We start from the raw sequence: 20,281 nt of genomic DNA, 5'->3' as shown, positions 1-20,281 counted from the left end.
AAAGAGTTAGGCCCACCTCGCTGTTCTACTTCTGCATCTTGTTTTGTTTCCTTTATAAATTACTTGAAATAATTCTGTTCATTTGCCATTCATTTCCTCCCCTCACCCCCTAACACAATATAGGCTCTCGGAGAATAAGATGGTATCTGCACTGTAACATCTCCATCAACTTGCAGACAGTGTCGAGTGCAGCTGGCATTCACTAAACATTTGTTAAATCAATGTGCAAGTCACCTAGCACCCAATCCTCTCCCCTGATGGCATCCCCACCAAGCTGGCTAATGTCTCCTGCGCTCCCATCCCTACAATTTAAACTATCCCCCAAAGCATTAATTAACATGAAAACTGAAGAAAAGAGGAATTCACAGCAGTAGAGAATAATCAAGTATTCTCTAGGCAAAAAGTGGCCACATCTGCTACCTGAGTTCACAGTCTCACTGAAGCAGAGCTAAGGATCACATGGGGCTCTGGAGTTTTTCACAGCCTCTTCTGAGTTAATCCTAATCACCACCACCTCCCTTCCCAGCCAGTACATGCCAAAGCGCAGCTCCAAGTTATAGATGCAACCTGAGACCAGGTAACACGGAGCAAACTCACCTCAAGTCACTGAGCTCATGGTGGGCGGGCGGACAACGTGAGCTGCAGCAGAGAGCAGAGCAGGAAGAGCCAACTCAGATCTCTGGAGGGGCATCAGTCAGAATGGGCTCTGAGGTTCTGGTCCCAAGGACCCCTTATACTCTTAAAAACGACTGAGGACTTCAATATGTGGGCTTGTGAGGGTTGTAGCTATTGACATTTATCATATTGGAAATTAAAACAAATTCTTAAAATACCTGTTTAAAAATAACAATAATGAGCCCATTCCATGTCAACATTTTGTGTGGGGACCCATTTTTCAAAATATATATATACGTATTTGGTGAGATGAGAAAATGTTTTTACATTTTTGCAAATGTTTTTAATGTCTAGCTCAAGAGAAAACAGCTGGATTCTCACATCTTCCTCTGCATAGAATTTACTGCAATAGGTTGTTTGGGCGAAGGTTATGAAGAAAATCTACCTCACACAGATACATAGCTGGAAAGAGGAGTTTTTAGTGGCTTTTCGAGATAATTATGGATAATCTTCTTCGATACTATATCGAAACTTGACAAGTATAGTTTCTTAAAAGTTTGTTGCAAATGGTGCAGCCACATTGGAAAACATTTCAGCAGTTCCTCAAAAAGTTAAACAGAGTTACCAAGTGACCAATCAGTTTCACAGGGAGGACTTTACTCAAGAGAAACGAAAACGTTATTTCCAAGCAAAACCTGTACACCAACGTTCAAGGCAGCATTGTTCATGACAGCCAAAAGCAAGCCAAGTCTCCATCAACTAATGACGGATGAACAAAATGTGGTAGATGCCTACAACAGAATATTATTCAGACATAAAATGAAGTACTAACACATTCTACAACATGCATAGGCCTTGAAAACACTGGCTTTTAAGAAGCCAGACACAGATGACCACATAGTGTATGATTCCATTTATATGAAATGTCCTGAATAAGCTAAATCCATGGAGACAGAAAGTTGACTGGTGGTTGCCAGAGGCTTGACAGGCAGGGATAGAGAGGTTATAGCAAAAGTGTTTCTTAGGCTGTGGGGAATCAGATCCAGGGAAATCTGTAAGACAAAAATTTTGCCAACAGTTTTAGGGGATTCAAAATCATCCCCCTCACCACAAACCCATATGATTATGGTCATAAATCATAAGTGTAAAAAAAAAAGCAAAAACAAAAAAAGGCACACTGGGGGGAAAAAAAAGAACAAGGTACACCAGAGTGCTTAAAAGGTGGTTGTAGAGAAAGTCACAGAGTACACAGCATCTGAGTCAATACAGGAAAAATTAGGAGTGTGCTAAGCTGAGAAGGAAAAGTCATCCCAAATAAAAAGACTTGATTCACAGCACTGTTAATCAATTATATGTCAATTAAAAAAAAAAAGACTCAATTTTTTTTTTCAACCAATATCTGAATACAGATGAAGTGCCTGCGAGTACTCTAGGGACTGGGATTCTACGAACATCACAGACAAGGTTCCTGTTCTCCAGAATATTACGTTCTAGAAAGGAGAATGAGGGGAGACAGATAAACAAGTAAATGATCAGAAATCCTCAGTAAGTGATGCCTACCACAAAGAAGGAAAGCAGGCCTATGGGCCAGGAACTGAAGTCACTGACACTGTGTCACCTCGTGTGGCCTGGAGCAGTAACAGCCTCACCTGAACTGACAAAAGAGACTCACGGTGTGGAGATCCTGGGAAGGGAGTCTGCAATCTTGAGTGCAACAGGAATCCAAAGAATTATACACAAGGAAGCACCGAGACAGTTTTTTTTTCAGATTATCACCCCTCCAGCTGGATAGAGAACAGACTGTAGGACAAGAAAGGAAGCAGAGATCTGTTTGTGGGTGACTACAGAGGTCCAGATGAGGTAGGCTGACTTATGGTGGCAGCAGTGACAACTGGGAGAGATGAACAGATTCAGGATCCACTCTGGAGGCAGAAGCCATGTTTTGCACATGGGGAGTAAGAGAAAGAAAAGCAGAAAGTATGTGTGGCTTGACTACCTGGTGAACACGAATGCCACACAGTGAGCCTGGGGATGAAGTTTGGTGGTGGAGAATCAAGAATTCTGTTTTGGCCAAGTACGAGAAGTACAATACATTCAAAAAGACAGGTCAAATAGGCAGCTGGATATAAGAATTTGGGGTTTTCTGGATAGGTGTAGGCGGAAGCTACAAATTAGGATAGCAACAGCATACAGCTGGTACTTAATGGTGCCAGGGATCAGCTGGGTCAGGTGGGGAGGAAGGCAGAGGTCTGAGTCCTGGCTCACTACAGCACCCACAGGTCCACTGGACAGAGAAATAACATGTGACCATGAAGTGTCTGCAAAGTGGCAGAACACTCAAGCCCGAGAAATACTTAGTTCATGAGAATGTCACCAAACACATCCTGGCCTACAAAAGAGGCCTCCAGCACTCGCCCTTCTCTTTGCGGGAGGCGGGACACAGCTCCCCCACCAATCTGCTGAAACTCGGATGACGATATCGTTTAGCGTTTATTTGGTATTCACTGCTAAATTTTACTTAAGAACTTGACTCTTGAGAACGAAAAGGAGAGCTTTTCTAACTCCGTCGGAGCAGTATCATAAACCAGGGTGGTACGGAGTACACCCCCGAGTATGCTCACGCTATGTGAAAGCCCAAATGTTCAACCTGAACTTCTAAAACAAACTTACCATTCTCTCGGTAACATTTCCCACCTAAGCACCTTGCCTTTTCTCTCAGAAATTCCCACAGGGAACAAACTAAAGGGAAGGGGAGGTGAAAAGAAAATTCCACAGAACGGGCACCCGGTGGGGTCCTGTGGAGTCTCCCTGCGCCCATTAATTAAATGTAAACCAGGAACACCTGCGCTGGCCCCGTAACTCGGCTGCTGAATGACCCAGGCAGCTCCACCTTTCTCAGTCTCGGATTCCCCCGCTGTAACATGGGGACACCACTCCCCACACTGCCGCGAAGATGAAGGGAGAAATGCAGGTAGGAAGCAGGTAGGCGGCCCTCAGGGTGACAAGCACAGCGTTAGGCCCCACAGCACCAGGTTTACGTCCCAGGTCTGCCCCTCCTCAACCCGGGTCAGGAATGCCCACCTCTCCGGACCAGGAGGCCCGGAGCACCGGACATTCGGGCAGCGCAGCTGCAGAGGCAGCTTCCCCCACCCAGGGAGGGGGGCGGCCACTGACCTGCTTGAAGGTGCTGGTGAGGAAGTAGACGAGCGAGAGCCCGAAGACCAGGGCGAGCACCCACCTCTTCCGCAGAAGCCGGCGCCACACCATGGCCGCCAGGTTCACCATCCCGGAGCGGAGCGGGGCAGGCCCGGGGCCCGGGCGGCATGGCCCCTACGCGGCCGGCAGCCCCATAGCTCGCGGCGGGCGCCGGCCCCGTGGCCCCCGGCCCAGCCAGCTCCCGGCAGCCACCCCGCGCCTCCTCACGTGATCTCGCCCCACGCACCGCCTCCACTCTCGCGTCACCCGCCGGCCTCGCTCGGCCCCCTCCTCATTGGTCCCTGCCGAACGGCTGCTCCCTATTGGCTAAAGCCAGGAAAGAGGGGCGGGCAATCGTGTGCGAGCGGCAGGTGCAGCTGTGCTCGGGTCTTAGCGCCGCGCCGGGCAACCTGAGAGACCCTGAGGAGAGGCCGGAAGCACTCGGAAGTCAGGTGCTCCTCGGGCCGCGCGAGTGATTGGCTTGGAAGGACGTGAATGATGCCTCTGTGATTGCTGAATTGTCTGGGCAGGTAAAAAGAGAACGTTATTTTCCCTCTCCGGGCATGGTCAATGTAGTCTCCTGCCCTTGCAGTCCTAGGGCGTTTCGGGCTAAACGTGGGTTGCAGGAATGAAAAACGCTCGCGGCATTGTATCTGAAGTGCACCTGCCTGCTTCCAATGCAAGTGATGCAGGAGATGCTGTCTCGCGTGCATTTCTGTGCAGTCATGTTACGGCCCGGGGATGCAGCTTAAAACATCTCATATACTGTAAACTCTTGGTGAAATCCCTCTTAGAGATATAGTCTGATGTATGGAGCAGAGAGTGAAAAGGCATTTTATTCATTCAGATGCATTCCATGTGCAAAAATTTTATTCCAGAATTCGATATTGGGAATAATTATGTAAGGCCTGCTTCTAACAGAGTCTGAAGCCTCTTCGAAAGTGAGCGTCTGAGAGTGGAATCTTGGGTATTTGACTAAGGAGGCTGTGTCAAATTTGTGGATGGAAACTTGGGATTCTGTATTTTATTTTCCCCAAGGGTTTGCAGGTGATGAGAAATCATTGCAAGGAGAGCATTAAGCCGAGATTGCAAGTTCTTGAAAAATATTTACACGATGAGCTTTCCTTGATAGGTGAAGATGGTGCTACTGACCCATTTCTTGGCTGATTTTTTCCAAAAGAGAAAGGAGGCGTAGCTGGTGGGTTTTCTCTCTAATCAGCGGCCCTGGTAACACCAATGCTGTCCCCTGAAGAAAGCTGGTCTCTCAACAGCCGATTATGGTGCTCTGAACTAAGCTTAGATACCATCATTTGTTCTGGTACCAAAAAGTATTCAAGGAAGCTAAACTAATGCATGTAAAGTCTCTGGCCTTTATTTCTCCTCTGGGATGAAAGATTAGGGAGGGAGCAACGGATATAAAAAATGATAAGTGAGAGACCCTTTGATGTTCTACTCATTGAGTAAATACCTGTTGAGTGCTACTCTGTGCCAGGCAGTGTTCTGGATGTGGAGACAGAGGGGCAAACCAGGCAGACAGATTCTTGCTTTTATGGAGTTGACATTCTAATGGGGGACAGATCACCAATAAATAAGAAAACATGTAAATAAATAAGTGTTATGAAGAAGGTAAAACAGGTCAATGTATGTTGGGTCAGGATGGTGAGATGAGATGGCCTCTGGGAAGAGGTGACATTTGACCTGAAGGAGCCAGAAGGAAAAGCATTCTAGGGAGAGGGAGCAGCAAGGACAAAGGCCCTGAGGCAGGGACAAGCTGGCTTGTTTGAAAAACAAAAAGGCCAGTGTGAAGTGAATGAAGGGCTGCAAATGGCAAAATATCTTTCTTATAGGCGAGTTGTATTCCATTACTTGTATATGCTGCATCTTCTTTATCCATTCATCTATTACTGTGCACTTTGGATGTTTCCATATCTTGGCAGTTATAAACAATATTGCTGTTAATAGCGGGGTATATCTTTTTGAATTAATTCTTATTTTGTGGTTGGCTTTATTCCTTTCTTAAGTTTAAAAAGCTAAAGCTCTAAACATACTTAGAAACCATGAATAGTACATAAATGTAAAATTTAAAAATATGCACAGTATAATGTGTATATGTATTTACGTGCAATATATATTGCATATGTGCAGTCAAATTGTGACAATTCTACCTAATAAAACTGGGGAAAAAATTTTTTAAAGGCCAGTGTAGTTGGAGGAGAGTAGTTATAGGGAGAGTGGAAGAAATGAGGTTGGAAACAGGTGAGGCTACATCAGGCCTAACTTGTAGGCCAGGAGCAGAGCTTGGGTTTTATTCAGATTGCAGTGGGTAGCCTTCAGAGGGCCTAACACATGTTTTTTGTATTCCTTAATCAGGACTCAGGGCTTGACAACAGGATAAGATCCTTTAAAATCATAACCATCCTCAAGGGTCCCAAGGAGGGATCGGTGAGAGGCTAACCAGAGATATGGAGGCAACAGAACCATCTACTGATAGCTACCCATGAAGCTGTAAGGCATAGTCTCAGGTTCCAGGCATCTCGTGGACTTTTCACTTAAGTGTTCTGTTCCTTCCAGGGTTTGGAGGCTTTGGTAAGCTCCTGTGACCTGGGCATCCCTTTAGAGAGGAAGAAGAGGCCTGCTTTCTCTGGAATCCAGTGGTCACACCCTGATCTGGAGCCCCACATACCCACCTCAGGTGTCATCAACATGGAGTTCTAAAGTCCATGTGGTTCCTCACAGTCAGCCAGGTGACCTGTCTCCCTGAGAATTCACATCTTCATTCCCACTTTATTAAATGTGAGAGCTGAAAGGAAGCTTTGAGTTCAGACACTTCACCCACCTTCCATTTAACCATGGGGATTCTGAGGCCACAAAGAGATTACTGATTTGCCTAGGGTCACAAATGAGGGGTTGTATCAGTCCAGAATCCATATCTCCTATCAGTCTGCTGCTCACTTCACCTGCAACATTTCTTTGCTGCCCAGTTCACTGCTTTCTTCTCTCATGTAGCAACTTCCTCTACCTCCGGGCTTCTCCTCCTTATCTGTGAAAAGGGGTGATGACACTTTCCTCATGGGACAGAACGTTGATTTGAGGGTGGAATGGTATAGCAGATCAAAACACGGTGTGCAAAATGTCAGTGAGCTCTAGGGATGTAAGAGACAAATAGTCCTTGTTTACGGTTACCATGGCAATCTGGGAGTGTGGGGAGACTCTGGCTCATGCCATATGTTGACTTTTAGGTCTTAAGGAAAATGCAGAGACGCCACAGCAGCAACACGGATAACATTCCACCCGAAAGGTAGGAATCCCCTCATTCCATCTGAGGGCTCTGGGCTTAGAGTGGTCAGAGGCAACCCAAAGCTGGATTGAATAATACCTGCCCCTCAGGGCTCCTTGTCAGAATTGCAAAGGAGATCTGATGGGAAACTGCTTTGCACAGTGATGGCCCCACCCCTTCAACACATGACAGCTTGCTGTTGCTGTGATGGTAATTCTCAAAGCCTGTGCAACCGGTGAGCCACTTGACTTGTTGTCGCAGTGATTGTGCCCAGGGGATTTTCATTTATCCAGGGGTCTGAGTGGTAACATGGCGAGGCTGATGACATTGAAAGGAGATTTTTATTACTTGCATTTCCCAAGAGGAGAGGGCATGCCAGGCACCACTCAGGGCCACCTGGGAATCACCAGGGTCAGTCAGGAGGCAGAAAGGAGCAAAGGGAAAGCACAGGTCACAGCGTTTATTGTGTTTTCCACACAAAGTAGGGCAAGGCACGGGAAGCAGCTTAGGACTGACTAGTCTGAATGATGTTGGTGGGCTCTAAGCTACAGGAGTGGTCTCTAGTTTTCTGGGACCTGGCCCTGGGTAACTTGGGGCAGAGGATATATTGGCTGAGGATGTAAGTTAGATTAAGGAGGTGGTTGGGATCTGAGCTCTGGATCATAGGGGAGTTGTACACAATGTTGCCCATTAGTTGGGCCCAAAATGAGTAGATGCCAAATAGACAAATACAGAATCTGAGAAAACACAGTTATAACACTCAGGAGCTAGAATTTCTATCTCGTTAAGCCCAGGAGAGTACAGACCCTGGGGACCTGTTCTCAGGTTGTGATAGTCTTCCAGTCCCAGACCCCCACCATTCTAGTGCCTACATCCAAGGAGGAGGCAGCCAAACTTTCCCTCCCTCACATCATATTCCAGGTCCCCTGCAATACTGAGGTTGGCTACAAAATCACAAAGAGTATCCACCAGTCCCAACATTGGGGCTGAATTTTGCATCAAGCCTGCCTGTTCTTCAGGGAAGAACACTGGCCTTAAGTCAGACAACCCTTGGCCAAAAATCCCAGTTTAGCGACCTCCCACTTCAGTGCCTTTGGCAAGCACCTTCACCTCTAGGCCTCGGTTTCCCCATCCATAAGTGGCAGGTAACAAAACTCAGGGTTGCTTATAAATGAGTGAATGAGTATGAAAAGACACAAACACAGCATCTGGCATATAATAAGCATGGCTCTTGGAGCTTTTCCAGCCTTTGGAGACAGAATTACTGTCTACTCTCAAGTGAATCACGAGATCTTTGGGGGCAGAGACCATGCCAGAAAAAACCAAGGCCACTGTGTCACCTTCACATGAGCCTGCAGAAGTCAGGACTGTTTTTACTACCATTTTACAGATGAGGAAACCGAGGCTCAGAGAGGATAAGTAAGTGACCTGAAGTCACACAGTCAGGAAGTGGCAGGGCTGAGATTTGGGCCCTGGTCCATTTGACCCCACACAGTCTTTTCTCTGAGACACCACATTTCAGCTGCTTGGGTGGATCCTCTCCTTTCCCAGGCTGCCTCACACTCTAACCCTTAAGTGGTTAAGTTAGAAGCACAGCCTCTGCCCTCTAAGGAATGTTCTTTCCCATTTAGGCTGAAATCTCGGCTGGATGCTGGGGAGAGGCCAGGGGAAGGGAGGCTAGCTATAAAAAGGCCCTTGGTGGGTTGAGTCTTCTCTGGTTGTACTGGAGGCACCTGAGCCCAGTGAACGCAGAGTGCTGGCCAGCTCAAGGTGGGAAGGAGGTTTCCAGGGCCCCATGGGGCAGTGAGGGAGAGAGGGTGGGCCACTGTGGGCACCTGCCAGGACTCCTGCTTTCTGAGCTTAGCTTCTTGAAGTACAGAGAAAGCTCAAGGCCCCCTGAGGATCATATCCATGGTGTTAGTTGTTGTTGTCATTATTAATACTATTGTTATTATTATCCCAGACCCAAGGGAGCAGGACCACACATTTCCTGGACTTCTGGAGCCAGCAGGGATGATGGGCCATGGGAGGTCGGGGAGTGGGTAGGCATCTTCAGGTTCCCTCCCTCTCACCAGCTTTATGTTACCCCCAGGTCAAGTTAGTAAGGCCAATGAAGCCAACCCCAAGATTTCTCCAGACCGACATCTCCCCTGCTGAATTTCACAGGTGTTCTGCAAGATGTGAATAGGTTTTCCATGGAAACAATCCTGTGGTCAAATAAGTTGGGGAAACACTAGGTTTAAACAGAGTTAATTTTTTCACTTGCAGGCCTTCTCAGAGCCTTTAGTATGCTCATTCATTATCTCAAATAATATTTATTGAGCATATTCTATGTGCCAGGTGCATTGTGCTGGGTAGAGGAGATCCACAGGGGAGCCAGATCATGGCCTTTGACCTCAGGGAGCAGAGCCCAATTTAAAGTGCTGTTCTCAGTGCTGACTGCCTGTTAGAATCACCCCGAGGGCTCTGAAGACAGAGATGCTGGGGTCCACCCCCAAAAATTTTGACTCAGTTGGTCAACACTGGGTCTAGGGCACTGGTGTTTTTCAAAAGTTCCCCCGAGTAATTATAACGTATGCCCAGGGTTGAGAGGCACAGGTAAGCAGTAGAACAATAACTGATCAGTCCCATGCAGAGGAGGTCAGGGTGCAGTGAGGGCAAAGAACAAGGAGACTGTCGTGTGGGTGGTAGGCAAGGCTCCACCCAGCAAGAGAGATTCGAACTGAAGTCTGACTCATGAGCATAGGTTACCCAGGTGGGCAGTGTGGGGTGTGGGTAGACAGCTGGTGAAGGGGCCGGCCTGGGCAAAGGCCCTACAGTAGGAAGCTCTTGGCTAGTGAGAAGAGGGCACATGATGAATTTGAAGTTCAGGCCCAGATAATCCAGGGCATCCAGCAAGTTCATCTCTCTGAGTGTTGGTCTCTCTATCTGTAAAATGGGAATGATATTAGTCCCTATCTCTAGAGTTTATCCAAGACCACAGGAAGGAGTTTCAAATGGGAAGCCCTTTTAGTGGGCTATTGAAATAATCGAACGTATGCTTTTGTTTTTGTTTTTTTAATGCACCCTGGTCTCTGAGTGAATAGATTATATACAGTCGAATGTGGAAGCAGTGTAAAACCTCCCCCTGTAGCCTTCCTCTGGTGTCATTTTGTGCCTGAGTGCTAGCTAGACTTTTTCCTCCCTTCTGGCCCAGAAATCGCAGCCAAGCGCTCAGCTCAGAGGCTAGTGTGGATGAAGGGGGCGTCTTTGAGAGTCTGAAGGCAGAAGCAGCCTCCCCACCAGCACTCTTCTCAGGCTTATCCGGCCTTCCCACTGGCAGCCTCCCTGCCACCCCGTTCCCATCCAGCCTGGTGCTGGGGGCCTCGGCTAGCGGCGGGGACGTGTTCATCCAGATGCCTGCATCCAGGGAGGAAGGCGGGGGTCGCGGCGAAGGGGGCGCCTACCACCACCGCCAGCCCCATCACCACTTCCACCATGGTGGCCACCGTGGGGGCTCCCTACTGCAGCATGTTGGCGGGGACCACCGTGCACACTCCGATGAGGGGGGCGATGAGCAGCCGGGGACGCCTGCCCCAGCCCTGTCCGAGCTGAAGGCTGTAATCTGCTGGCTCCAGAAAGGCCTGCCATTCATCCTGATCCTTCTGGCCAAAGTTTGCTTCCAGCATAAGCTTGGTGAGTCCGGGGGGATGCAGAGATTGCAGCCTGTGGCTTTACCTACGGGGTGGGGTGGGGGTTCTCTATCCTAGGTGCCAAGGGAAGGCAGTAGAGGTCTTCATGGTGCAAAGTGCTTGGGAGTCTGGAATTCTGAGTCAGAACTGGGTTCAAATCCTGGCCAGCTAGCTGTGTGACTTCAGGCAAGTCAGTCACCTTCTCTGAGCCTCAGCTTCCTCATCTGCCCAGTAGGGGTTGTGATAGAGACTTCCTCAGCTGGTTGGGTGATGTGAAGGAGTATACTACTTAGTTCAAACTGCTCCAGTCTGGATCCAGGCCCTGCCCCTTCCTAGCTGTGTGACACTGGCTACATTATGTAAACTCTCTGTGCCTCAGTCCCATCATCCATAAAATGGGGATTATAATACTATATATACTACTATATGTATTATATGTACTATTACATATATTGTATACATGCATTATAGCTATACATATACTATAATATAATACATTATGTATACTATTATATACATATAATATAATAGTATGTTATGTATACTGTTACAGTATATGTACAGTTTCTGCTTTTGTGAGATTGCAGTGAGGTGAAATGAGTTAATATCTGTAAAGCATTTGGGACAGTGCCTGGCAGAGAGTAAGTGCTATGTGAGAATAGATGATTATTTTTATCATATTCATTATTAATACCCGTGAAATACTTAACATAGAACCCTGCACATAGCAAGTGCTCAATAAGTACGACCTATTGTTATCAGAAAGTAAGATAATGATTCATAAGGGCTTAGCCTAGTACCTGACACACACTTAACATTCAATAAATGTGATTGCTGGTCGACTGTTATTTAAATTATCTCTGTTACTTACTGTTACTAGATCATGATGCTGCTGTGCCCTGGAGAGTTTTAAGCTCTCGTTTTAGTCTTATGGTAGAAATTTCGGTAGGAATTATCTCATGGCCTACTGCATCCCACAGGAAGATATCTAGAGGAGATTAGGCCATCGTGTCTTATTTGCCCCTTTCTGGTGACTTCCAGCTCACTCAGATCACTCCTTCCTTTTTGGGGTGCTGCTATGTCAGTCCCTCCCTTTCTATTGCTAGAAATGGAAGCCGACCTATTCCCCCTTACCCTGAATTCCAGCAAACTCACAACCAAGCTGTATTCTCGAGTATGGTCATTTTCTTTTTCAGTTGGCAGATTTGTTTGTTTAATCAAAGAGGAGAATATAAGAGAGGACTGTGGGGCTACTAGCTTTGATTTTGTATGTTTTTGGTGAAGAAACACGTCTTTTACAAGGCAGATCTTGGAAAATACCTGGATTACATGTACTATTTTTTTTAAAAAGTAAAAAATAAATAAAAAGTAAAAAATAAAAGTGAAATCCAGTCACGTGGAGTTCTGCATGTTGTGTGGAAGCAGAATCCTGTCCACAGAGAACAAAAAGTAGGATTGGAAAAGCCCTATTCAGGGAGAATTCCAAGATTATAGCTTGGCAAATTGTGGAATAAAATTCAGTTCTTTCCCCGCCTCTGCAAGGGTCATGTTTTCCTGTCAGCCAGGAATTTTTTCCCCTTTAACATGAAACTTTAATTTTTTATGGTGTGGGGGTCTTTTTCTACATGTGCTTTTACTACAGATCACATGTCTTGGATTCTTTATGAAAGTAGAAAGAAAAATAGGCCCCATTTACTAACAGCTGGAGATTGTGCACTCTGAGCAGTATCCCTTCGTGAAGTAAGTCCTGTTATTTTGTCTGTTTTACAGAGGAGGAAACGGGCTCAGAGAGGTGCAGTGACTGAGCCAAGCTTACACAGAGAGGAGGTGGCAGAGCCAAGATTTGAACTCAGGTCTTACCAGACTGCACAGCCCATGCTTCTACCTGGTTCTATAAAATACCCCCACAGTGGCCTCAATCCCATCCCTAAGTCAGAAGCCTGTTCTCAGTGGTTCAGGGTTTCCAGTGATACACCTGGCGGCCCCAGTGCCCCAGAAATGGGATTTTCTCTCTCTCTCTGTGGTTAGCGTGTCAGCTCCGAGGGGACTCAGGATGTGTCTTTTTAACAGTTGCTCACAGCCTGATGGGTCTGAGTGGGTGGTCTCGGCCCCGCCTCTGTCTCGCAGGCATTGCCGTGTGCATCGGGATGGCCAGCACCTTCGCCTATGCCAACTCAACACTCCGAGAACAAGTCTCCCTCAAGGTGAGTCACCTGGCAAATTAGTCTCCTAGGGCTGCTGTAATGAACGACCACAAACTTCATGACTTGAAACAACCGAAGTGTATGACCTCACAGTTCTGTAGATCAGAAGTCTGAAGTGGGGCCCTCTAGCCTAAGATCAAGGTGTCAGCAGGACTCCATTCCTTCTGGAGGGTTCAGAGGTCAGTCTCTTTCCTCGCCCTTTCCAGGTTCTAGAAGTCACCCACGTTCATTGGCTCACATCCCTATCATCCTCCTTCGAGCCAGCACTGTTGCATCTCTGTGACCATCCTTCTACAGACACATCTCCCTCTGATGCACCTCTTCTGTCTCCCTCTTCCACTTTTAGGGACCCCTGTGATAGCATTGCCCCCCACCCCAGATAATCCAGGAGACACTCCCCATTGCACAGTCAGCTGATTAGCAACCTTAATTCCACCTGCAGCCCACATTGCATTTGCCATGTATTCGTAAGTTGTAGAGATTAGGACGGTGACATCTTTAGGAGGCCCATCTTCTACCTCCCACCCCGGGCAGATTCCTGGATTTGCCATCCTTCTGCTCCAGCCTTCCAGTAGTAACATCTCTCCCATGAGCCCCTGGCCCAGTCCCATTACCCTCCTGGCATTCAACCAGTTAGCTCACTTCCTACCCACTCTCATGGTTAAGGTCATCCTACTGGCACTGCTGAGTGGCCATGTGGCTTCACCACCATCATCCCGAATGCCCTGTCTGATACCTGCTGAGCACTAACTGTGTCCAGCCCAGTGCTCGGCCCGTTACACAGCTCATCTTGCACATTCATTCCAGCAACCTGGGAGTGAGGCAGAATTATTCTTAACTCATTTTCCCAATGAGGAAACAGTGACCCAGAATTTCTTGACTAAGAACTGAGTTTCTTGCCTAAAGCCACACAGCCAGGACAAAGGGTGGCATCAGGATATGAACCCAGGCATTGAGCCCAGAGCCTGTGCTCCCCGCCAGGTTCAAATCCCAGCTCCTGCAAGTCCTTGGACAGGTTATTTCCGTGATCTCAGCCCCAGGTGCTGTCTCTGGAAGAGGAACTTCCACACCAGCTTCATACACCCATTGTGAGTATTAAATGAGATCATGCATGGAAGGTGTTCAGCGTGGTTCCTGGCTTATAGGAACTGTGTAATTGAGCTATTTTTAACAAGCCTGTGTTTTCTACTGCACGTGTGATCCTGTAACAGTCACCATCCTCTCTGACCCTCCTTCGGGGTCATCTGCTTTCTGAGAGCCACCTGGGCCTCCATGAGGCATGGAGGGCAGCTCAGTCTCCATTGGAGACATGAGCACATTGAAGTCCAGAGTTGGGCATGGAGACAGAGGTTCTTCTTGACCCTTAGTCTCATCTTCTTCATGCAAACCCCTTTCTGCTGCTGTTAGAGCAGTAGGTTGATCAACACCATGGTGGGAGGCTATTGTGACTGGCTCTTCTTGATTGCAGTGACATCTGAATTGAGCCCTGACTTGAATTTTAAGGGTAAGGGCATACCTGTATATGTGGATAGGCTTCGAGGGGTCCTTGAACTCTGTGAAGACACAGGCAATGTTTTGGCTGTCTGCGTGTATTTTTGTTAAAGAGAGTCTGTGTGACCTTAGGAATCTCAGCTTACTGCTAGAGAAGTACTCCATTTTTGTCCTTCTGAGTCTGGCTTCTCCCGGCATTGCTAATTCCCTTTCTCTTCACTTTGGGTTTGGATTTACAGGGGACTAAACTGGAATCTATTATTTATTGGGGTAAAAAGGGCTGCCGAGTGGATTAATCACATTGATAAGAGCAGTTGGTTGGTGGGAGGTGGTTTCTCGGGCAGTTAACCTTGACCACTCCTGGAATAATGGATGGATGGAGATGCATTTATTTTGTCTACTCTATGGAAATGTGCATCATAACAGTGTGTGGGGCACTGAGCTATGTCTGGAGACAGTGGATCATTTACTGAAACCATAGGGAAGGTCACGCTGGGAAAGTTATGACCTCATCTTATTCCAGCAATGCAGCTGCCTTGGTCCAAGAAAAGACAAGCTTTTGAGAATCAGGAGTATGAGGGTCCAGTGATGTATCCCAAGCTACACAGGCAGGAGCCTGCCTCCAGAAATCTCCTAGGGTTGCTCTTAGGCTGAGAAACTAAGAAACAGCAAAACGAGACGGTTTCCCGGCTTGTCTTCCTGGGGGCTGATCAGAAACAAGGCTGGGAGAAAGAGAAGACAGGGCTGGATTGCAAAGGGCTTTGACAGCCACGTGTATGAGTATGAATTTAATTCTATAAATGTGGCCCTACGTCTAATGGTCAGTCTGGGGCAGTAGCCCAGGGGTTTATGCTAGAAAAAGTGAGAACAGAAGTTTCCAACCTGTCGATCTGAATCTACTGCTGGGTTTAAAGTCAGAATGACAGGTTCTTACCCCTTAGTGAGCCTGAAGTATGCACCCATACCAGACTGAATGTTTACATTTATAAAGTTTACTTAACCCTTAACAAAACAAAATGAGATTTTTTAACAAGGGCAATGAGGCTGAAACATGTGCCCTTGAGCAAGAGTTACTGAATTTCTCTGTGCGTCAGTTCCTAACAGTAAATGTAAACTAATGATTCCTACATACCAGGCACTGTTCTGAGTGTTTTAATGTACATTAATTCTCACAACTCTATAAGAGAGTGCAATATATACCCATTTTACAGATGAGGAAAGAGAAATACAGAAAGTTTAAGTAACTTGCCCAAGCTTGGACAACCCCCAGGTAGCAGACCAAAGATTTGAACCAAGGCCATCCAGCTCCAGAGTCTGTTTTCGCTAACCATGCTGCCCTCCTGCCTTTCTGAATAGTTTTCCAAGCAGATTTCCACATTTTTGTTACCTTGTCTGAAACCATCCTCTGGGTTCCAGTGGGATGGAAAGATGCCAATGCCTTTCCTTTCACTGTTAGCCCTGTTTCCTTGGAACCTTTGAAAAAGGGAAAAGTTGCCCCTTGTTGGGGAACATTCTGAACTGTTTTGCCAGGTTCACCTTTGGCAGCTCAGCTTCCCCACAGATCTCTTGCTTTGTCTCTAGGAGAAGAGGTCGGTGCTGGTCATCTTGTGGATCTTGGCCTTTCTGGCGGGGAACACCCTCTATGTGCTCTATACATTCAGTTCCCAGCAGCTGTACAACAGGTGAGCAGGGGAGTCTGACCCCCACAGTGGGAAAGTGGGGGACTTTGTTAGCCTTGACACACAGCCCTTTCACTTCAGAACAATGCAGTGGCTTTGCATTGTAATTACATTGTACATTGTAATTTTCAGATTCCACCCTGTTGTTATATACACACACGCCTAGACCAGAAGTCATATTATAATGCAAGCCACATGTGCAATTTTGCATTTTCTAGTAGCCACATAGTACATGGTGGGGAGGATTGGCTAGTGAGAGTCTCTAGGATAGGACTGAAACTCAATTCAAGCTTTCAGATCACATCCATCTATTTTGAAAATGGACTTTGAGGAATGAGCAGTTTTCCCACTTTCTGGGGCCACTGGAAGTTGCATAAAAGCAATTTGGGAAGTTAGTTCCAAGACATCGACATGCATCTCACACACTGCATTAGTTGTCTGGCCCAGAAGATCAAAGTCCTGGTGGAGGGTGTAGAAGGTGGAGTTTCCCAGAACCTTGGATGAATTTCCAGCTCATGCCATTCTCTAGGTGTGATCACATTCAGAGGCTCAGACCTCAGTGCCCTCATCAAACCAGGGCTGAGTCAAACTGGCAGCCCACAAAGAGAAACAGTGGCTTGGGAAAAAAGCAACAGAGCTAAGCCTCCTTCCTTCTTGATGTCAGTGGTCTAGAGTGTGTTTGTAAGTGATACCAACAGCTGTTATCTTATTTTGCCCTCCCAGTGACCCAGCAGGATATTACTGGCCCCATTTTACAGGTGAGGAAACTGAGGCCTAATGAAATTCTTTCTAATGGGCCATAGTCCTGGTAGGTACCCACAAGCTTGAATCTCCCCAGGATTTGAAGTCTGATGACCAGCGTCAGAGGGCTTTCATCCTGCCCCTTACCAGCTTTCTGCCCTTTGGCAAATTAAAGGAAACTCTTTGAACCTCCTAGTTTTTGCATTTGTGAAACCAGGACCAAGTTAAGTTTTGCCTTATCCACCTGAACAGGCTAATTATTAGAGAGGCAAATGTTGTAAATACATGAAAAGTACTGGGGAAACTGTGAGACATTTGCTATGTTGTAATCATGCCATAATTAATATAATTCTTTTATGATGAATTACTAAACCTGTTGGTGGTGGTGGTGCCTAATAGGGCATAAAACAGACAATAAAATGTATCCATCCATTAAAGTTCATAGTGTACATTAGAAATAAGTGGACTTAGTGATCAATCCGGAAAAACACTTTGGCATCTTTCCTGCTCCAAAAGCCAAAACAAAAAACACTAAGACGACATTACAACCCAAACAGGTGGATTGAACAGATAGACGTCTCTGAGATAAAATGGAAAGTGAAGGGCAGATCTTCACTTTATTGCCATCAGAGATGAGTATTAAAAAAGCAGGGCATAGACGTCAGCCAGCCAGCCTGGGATATTCCCAGGGAAGGACAAGGGCAGAGGCAAAGAAGGGAGCTCAGGGCTGCCAGCCTCTCCCCGCATCACAATGCGGATGGCAACTCAGACTCAAACTTGGAGACGAGGCATCCCACGGAGACAGAACTCAGATGTGGAAGGACACTGAAGGTATCTTGAGAGATAGCCAAAATAGATTGTTTTCATTGATTTTGCCCTACTCTAGCTCTTCAAAGATTTTTGTTATAAATAGAAATCGATTTTTACAAATAAAAGAGTAGACCACTCAGTTCCTAGGATGCTCTCATCAGGGGACCTCAATGTGCACCGTTTTCCACCAGCCCTGCAGTGTGTGTAGAAAGCATTTAGAAAGCGTTCACTCTGGGTTGTGTGCACTGTTATCTGCTTTTGAGGGGACAGGCAGAACTCCGACTGGCCTTTTCTCAGAGCCTCTAATCCAATGGGAAAAAAAGCAAGAGGACCAGCATGGTTTGGGTGCTGGTTCCAATCCTAGCTCCACATTCTAACTGAAATGCCACATGCTAGTTTATCCCACGTCATAGTGCCCCAGATTCCCCAGCCCAAAATGGGATAATCCTAGTGCCTACCACATAGAGCGTTTGGGAAGATGAAATGAGTTAAGACACACACAGCATTCAGAATAGGGTCAGCAAGATGTAAAGAGCCAAGATATTATTACCACAAGTGACATCATCCTTCTCTGAGGTGGTGGAGAGCAGTGCTACTCAACATGTGGTCCGTGGACTTGTGCCAGTGTCAGAATGGCTTGTTGTCTGTCTCCAAGAAGGGAAGTACAGAAATTGAGTGTGAGGTTGACTTACCCACTCACGGATGGGTAAAATGGGTTGACACACTCCGAGTGGCACTGCAGTAGAGTAAGAATTGACAGCAATAACTGTAGCCAGGGTGCCTGGGTTCGAATCCACCACTGTCCCTTCATGGTTGTAGTACTTCATGCATGTTACTTTACCTTCCTGTGCCTCAGTTTTCTCATCTGCAAAGTGGGTGGATAACAGCACCTGCCTCATAGACATGTTATCATCATCCGTACTGCCCGGCAGAGTCTGTAGTAGGTCCATTATTGAATGCCACCAATAACGCAATGAGGAAGGGAACGATTTCCGTTTTATTGGTGAGGCTTACAGAGAGAACATTATTTGTCTAGGCTCCAATAAATGGAGAAGCCTGGATTCAAATTCAGGTTTGTCTGATATTGATGCCTGTATGCTTATCACGTAGAGTGACCTTGGGCAACTGACTTCACCTCTCCAATCTTCAGTGTCTCATTTATAAAGTGGGGATAAGTAGTGCTCACTGTGCAGGACAATGAGATACAGTGAGTAAACAGCTTAGCACAGTGTCTGCACATCAGATCCTCCCTCTTTCTCTCCCTCTTTCATAGTATTGTTTGGCTTCCTTCCATCCCTCCTTCCACTTCCTCTTGTAAAGCCTCTTGTGGACACATAAAACTGGAGGGGACCTTAACTAATGATGCTCCAAGTGTATCTCATCGTTTAACTCTCAGGGGAACAGAGGCTTAAAGAGGTCAGGATACCCACCTGAGGTCACACAGCAAGTTAGTAGCAGGTTCAGCAACAGGGCAGAGATGTCTGACTCCCAGCTGAGTGCTCTTTCTACAGGTAATATTTACAAGGTTCCCAGAGTGATTAGAAGGGGCTGACAAGGGCCAGTGATCCTAAGTGAGCATCCTGACTCTCTGAACCCTCCCTCAGCCTCATCTTCCTGAAGCCTAACCTAGAGACCCTGGACTTCTTCGACCTGCTGTGGATCGTGGGGATCGCAGACTTTGTGCTGAAGTATATCACCATCGCCCTCAAGTGCCTTGTCGTGGCCCTGCCTAAGATCATCCTGGCCGTCAAGTCCAAGGTAGGCACAGGCTGGGGCCCCGTCACGCTGATCATGCAGGGGATTCAGGGCACCTTCTGGAGGAGGAAAGAGTGGGCTTGGGCAGAGCTGATGTCAGGACATCAAATGACCAGCTCCTGAGCTGGTGGATCCTTTACCAACCTCTCCTGATTCCTTGAAGCTGAGCATGACTCTTTGTTGTCACCACCCTCCTGTCACGCCTCTGCTCTCCAACTCCATTTCCTAAGTTTCATCGTTCAAAGCTGCCCTTGATGCAGTTTTCATCTAAATTTCACCTGAGAAAGAAAAAAAGCACATTGACATGCACTGTGTGCTGCTTTCTCCCAGGGAAGGATGGCTGTTATGGGTTTTGACTCTTTGTGGCTTTGAGGATGTGTTTTGTAAAGAGTACCTACCGAGGCTCGAAAGGAAAGAACTCTGATCAGTTAGGGAATGATCAATGATTCTTTACTGTGTACCTTAGGGAAAGGCCTGTGGGCCCGTGTTGGGATGAGGTGGTGTTGGGGAATAACCACTGTAATTCAGAGGACTGAGCAGGGCTGGGAAAAGATGCCATCATTAGATCAGAAAGCTCAGAATTTGTCCCAGGTGTTGGTTGGCAGAAGAGAATATTGGAATTGACTGTCCATCTTGACTGACAGTTGATCAGATCATTGGCCAGGCATGTAGGAAAAATGTGTTCCTTTGTTTCTTCTGTCCACACACACACTCAGTACCTCTGCCACCAGACATGTGGGTTTTCCACACATCATCTAATTCTCCAACACCAGCTGAGTGTCCTACAATTTCGCTCAATTCTGACACTGTCTACCTAGAGATAGTGTCAGATCCCCAGGTTAA

General features: G+C 46.9%; 2 protein-coding genes across 10 annotated transcripts in view; one reads left to right on the top strand and one right to left on the bottom strand.

The window, feature by feature from the left end:
• C32H12orf49 (chromosome 32 C12orf49 homolog) overlaps positions 1–4,045 on the bottom strand; it is a 317,095-nt gene extending 313,050 nt beyond the window's left edge. For all 7 annotated transcript variants that reach the window (XR_004316676.1, XR_004316679.1, XR_004316680.1 and 4 more), the window contains exon 1: positions 3,790–4,045. Coding sequence is in view for 2 of the 7 variants with exons in the window: in XM_032471691.1 (XP_032327582.1) it covers positions 3,790–3,900 (111 nt within the window). In the remaining 5 variants the exon portion in view is untranslated. The remainder of the gene's footprint in view (positions 1–3,789) is intronic.
• A 129-nt stretch (positions 4,046–4,174) lies between these two features.
• RNFT2 (ring finger protein, transmembrane 2) overlaps positions 4,175–20,281 on the top strand; it is a 56,715-nt gene continuing 40,608 nt past the window's right edge. The window contains exons 1-7 of one of the 3 annotated variants that reach the window (XM_014562747.2): positions 4,175–4,340; positions 6,382–6,554; positions 7,050–7,108; positions 10,284–10,762; positions 12,886–12,962; positions 16,035–16,135; positions 19,288–19,441. In XM_014562747.2, coding sequence (XP_014418233.2) covers positions 6,531–6,554; positions 7,050–7,108; positions 10,284–10,762; positions 12,886–12,962; positions 16,035–16,135; positions 19,288–19,441 — 894 coding nt within the window. In that variant the 5' untranslated portion in view covers positions 4,175–4,340; positions 6,382–6,530. The other 2 variants (XM_014562748.2, XM_032471689.1) reach the window with 2 other exon arrangements.

The sequence above is a fragment of the Camelus ferus genome, chromosome 32 (assembly GCF_009834535.1).
Source record: "Camelus ferus isolate YT-003-E chromosome 32, BCGSAC_Cfer_1.0, whole genome shotgun sequence".
Classification (NCBI taxonomy): domain Eukaryota; kingdom Metazoa; phylum Chordata; class Mammalia; order Artiodactyla; family Camelidae; genus Camelus; species Camelus ferus.
Note: the sequence above shows the minus strand (reverse complement) of the source record. Positions and strands in the feature narration are given on the sequence as shown.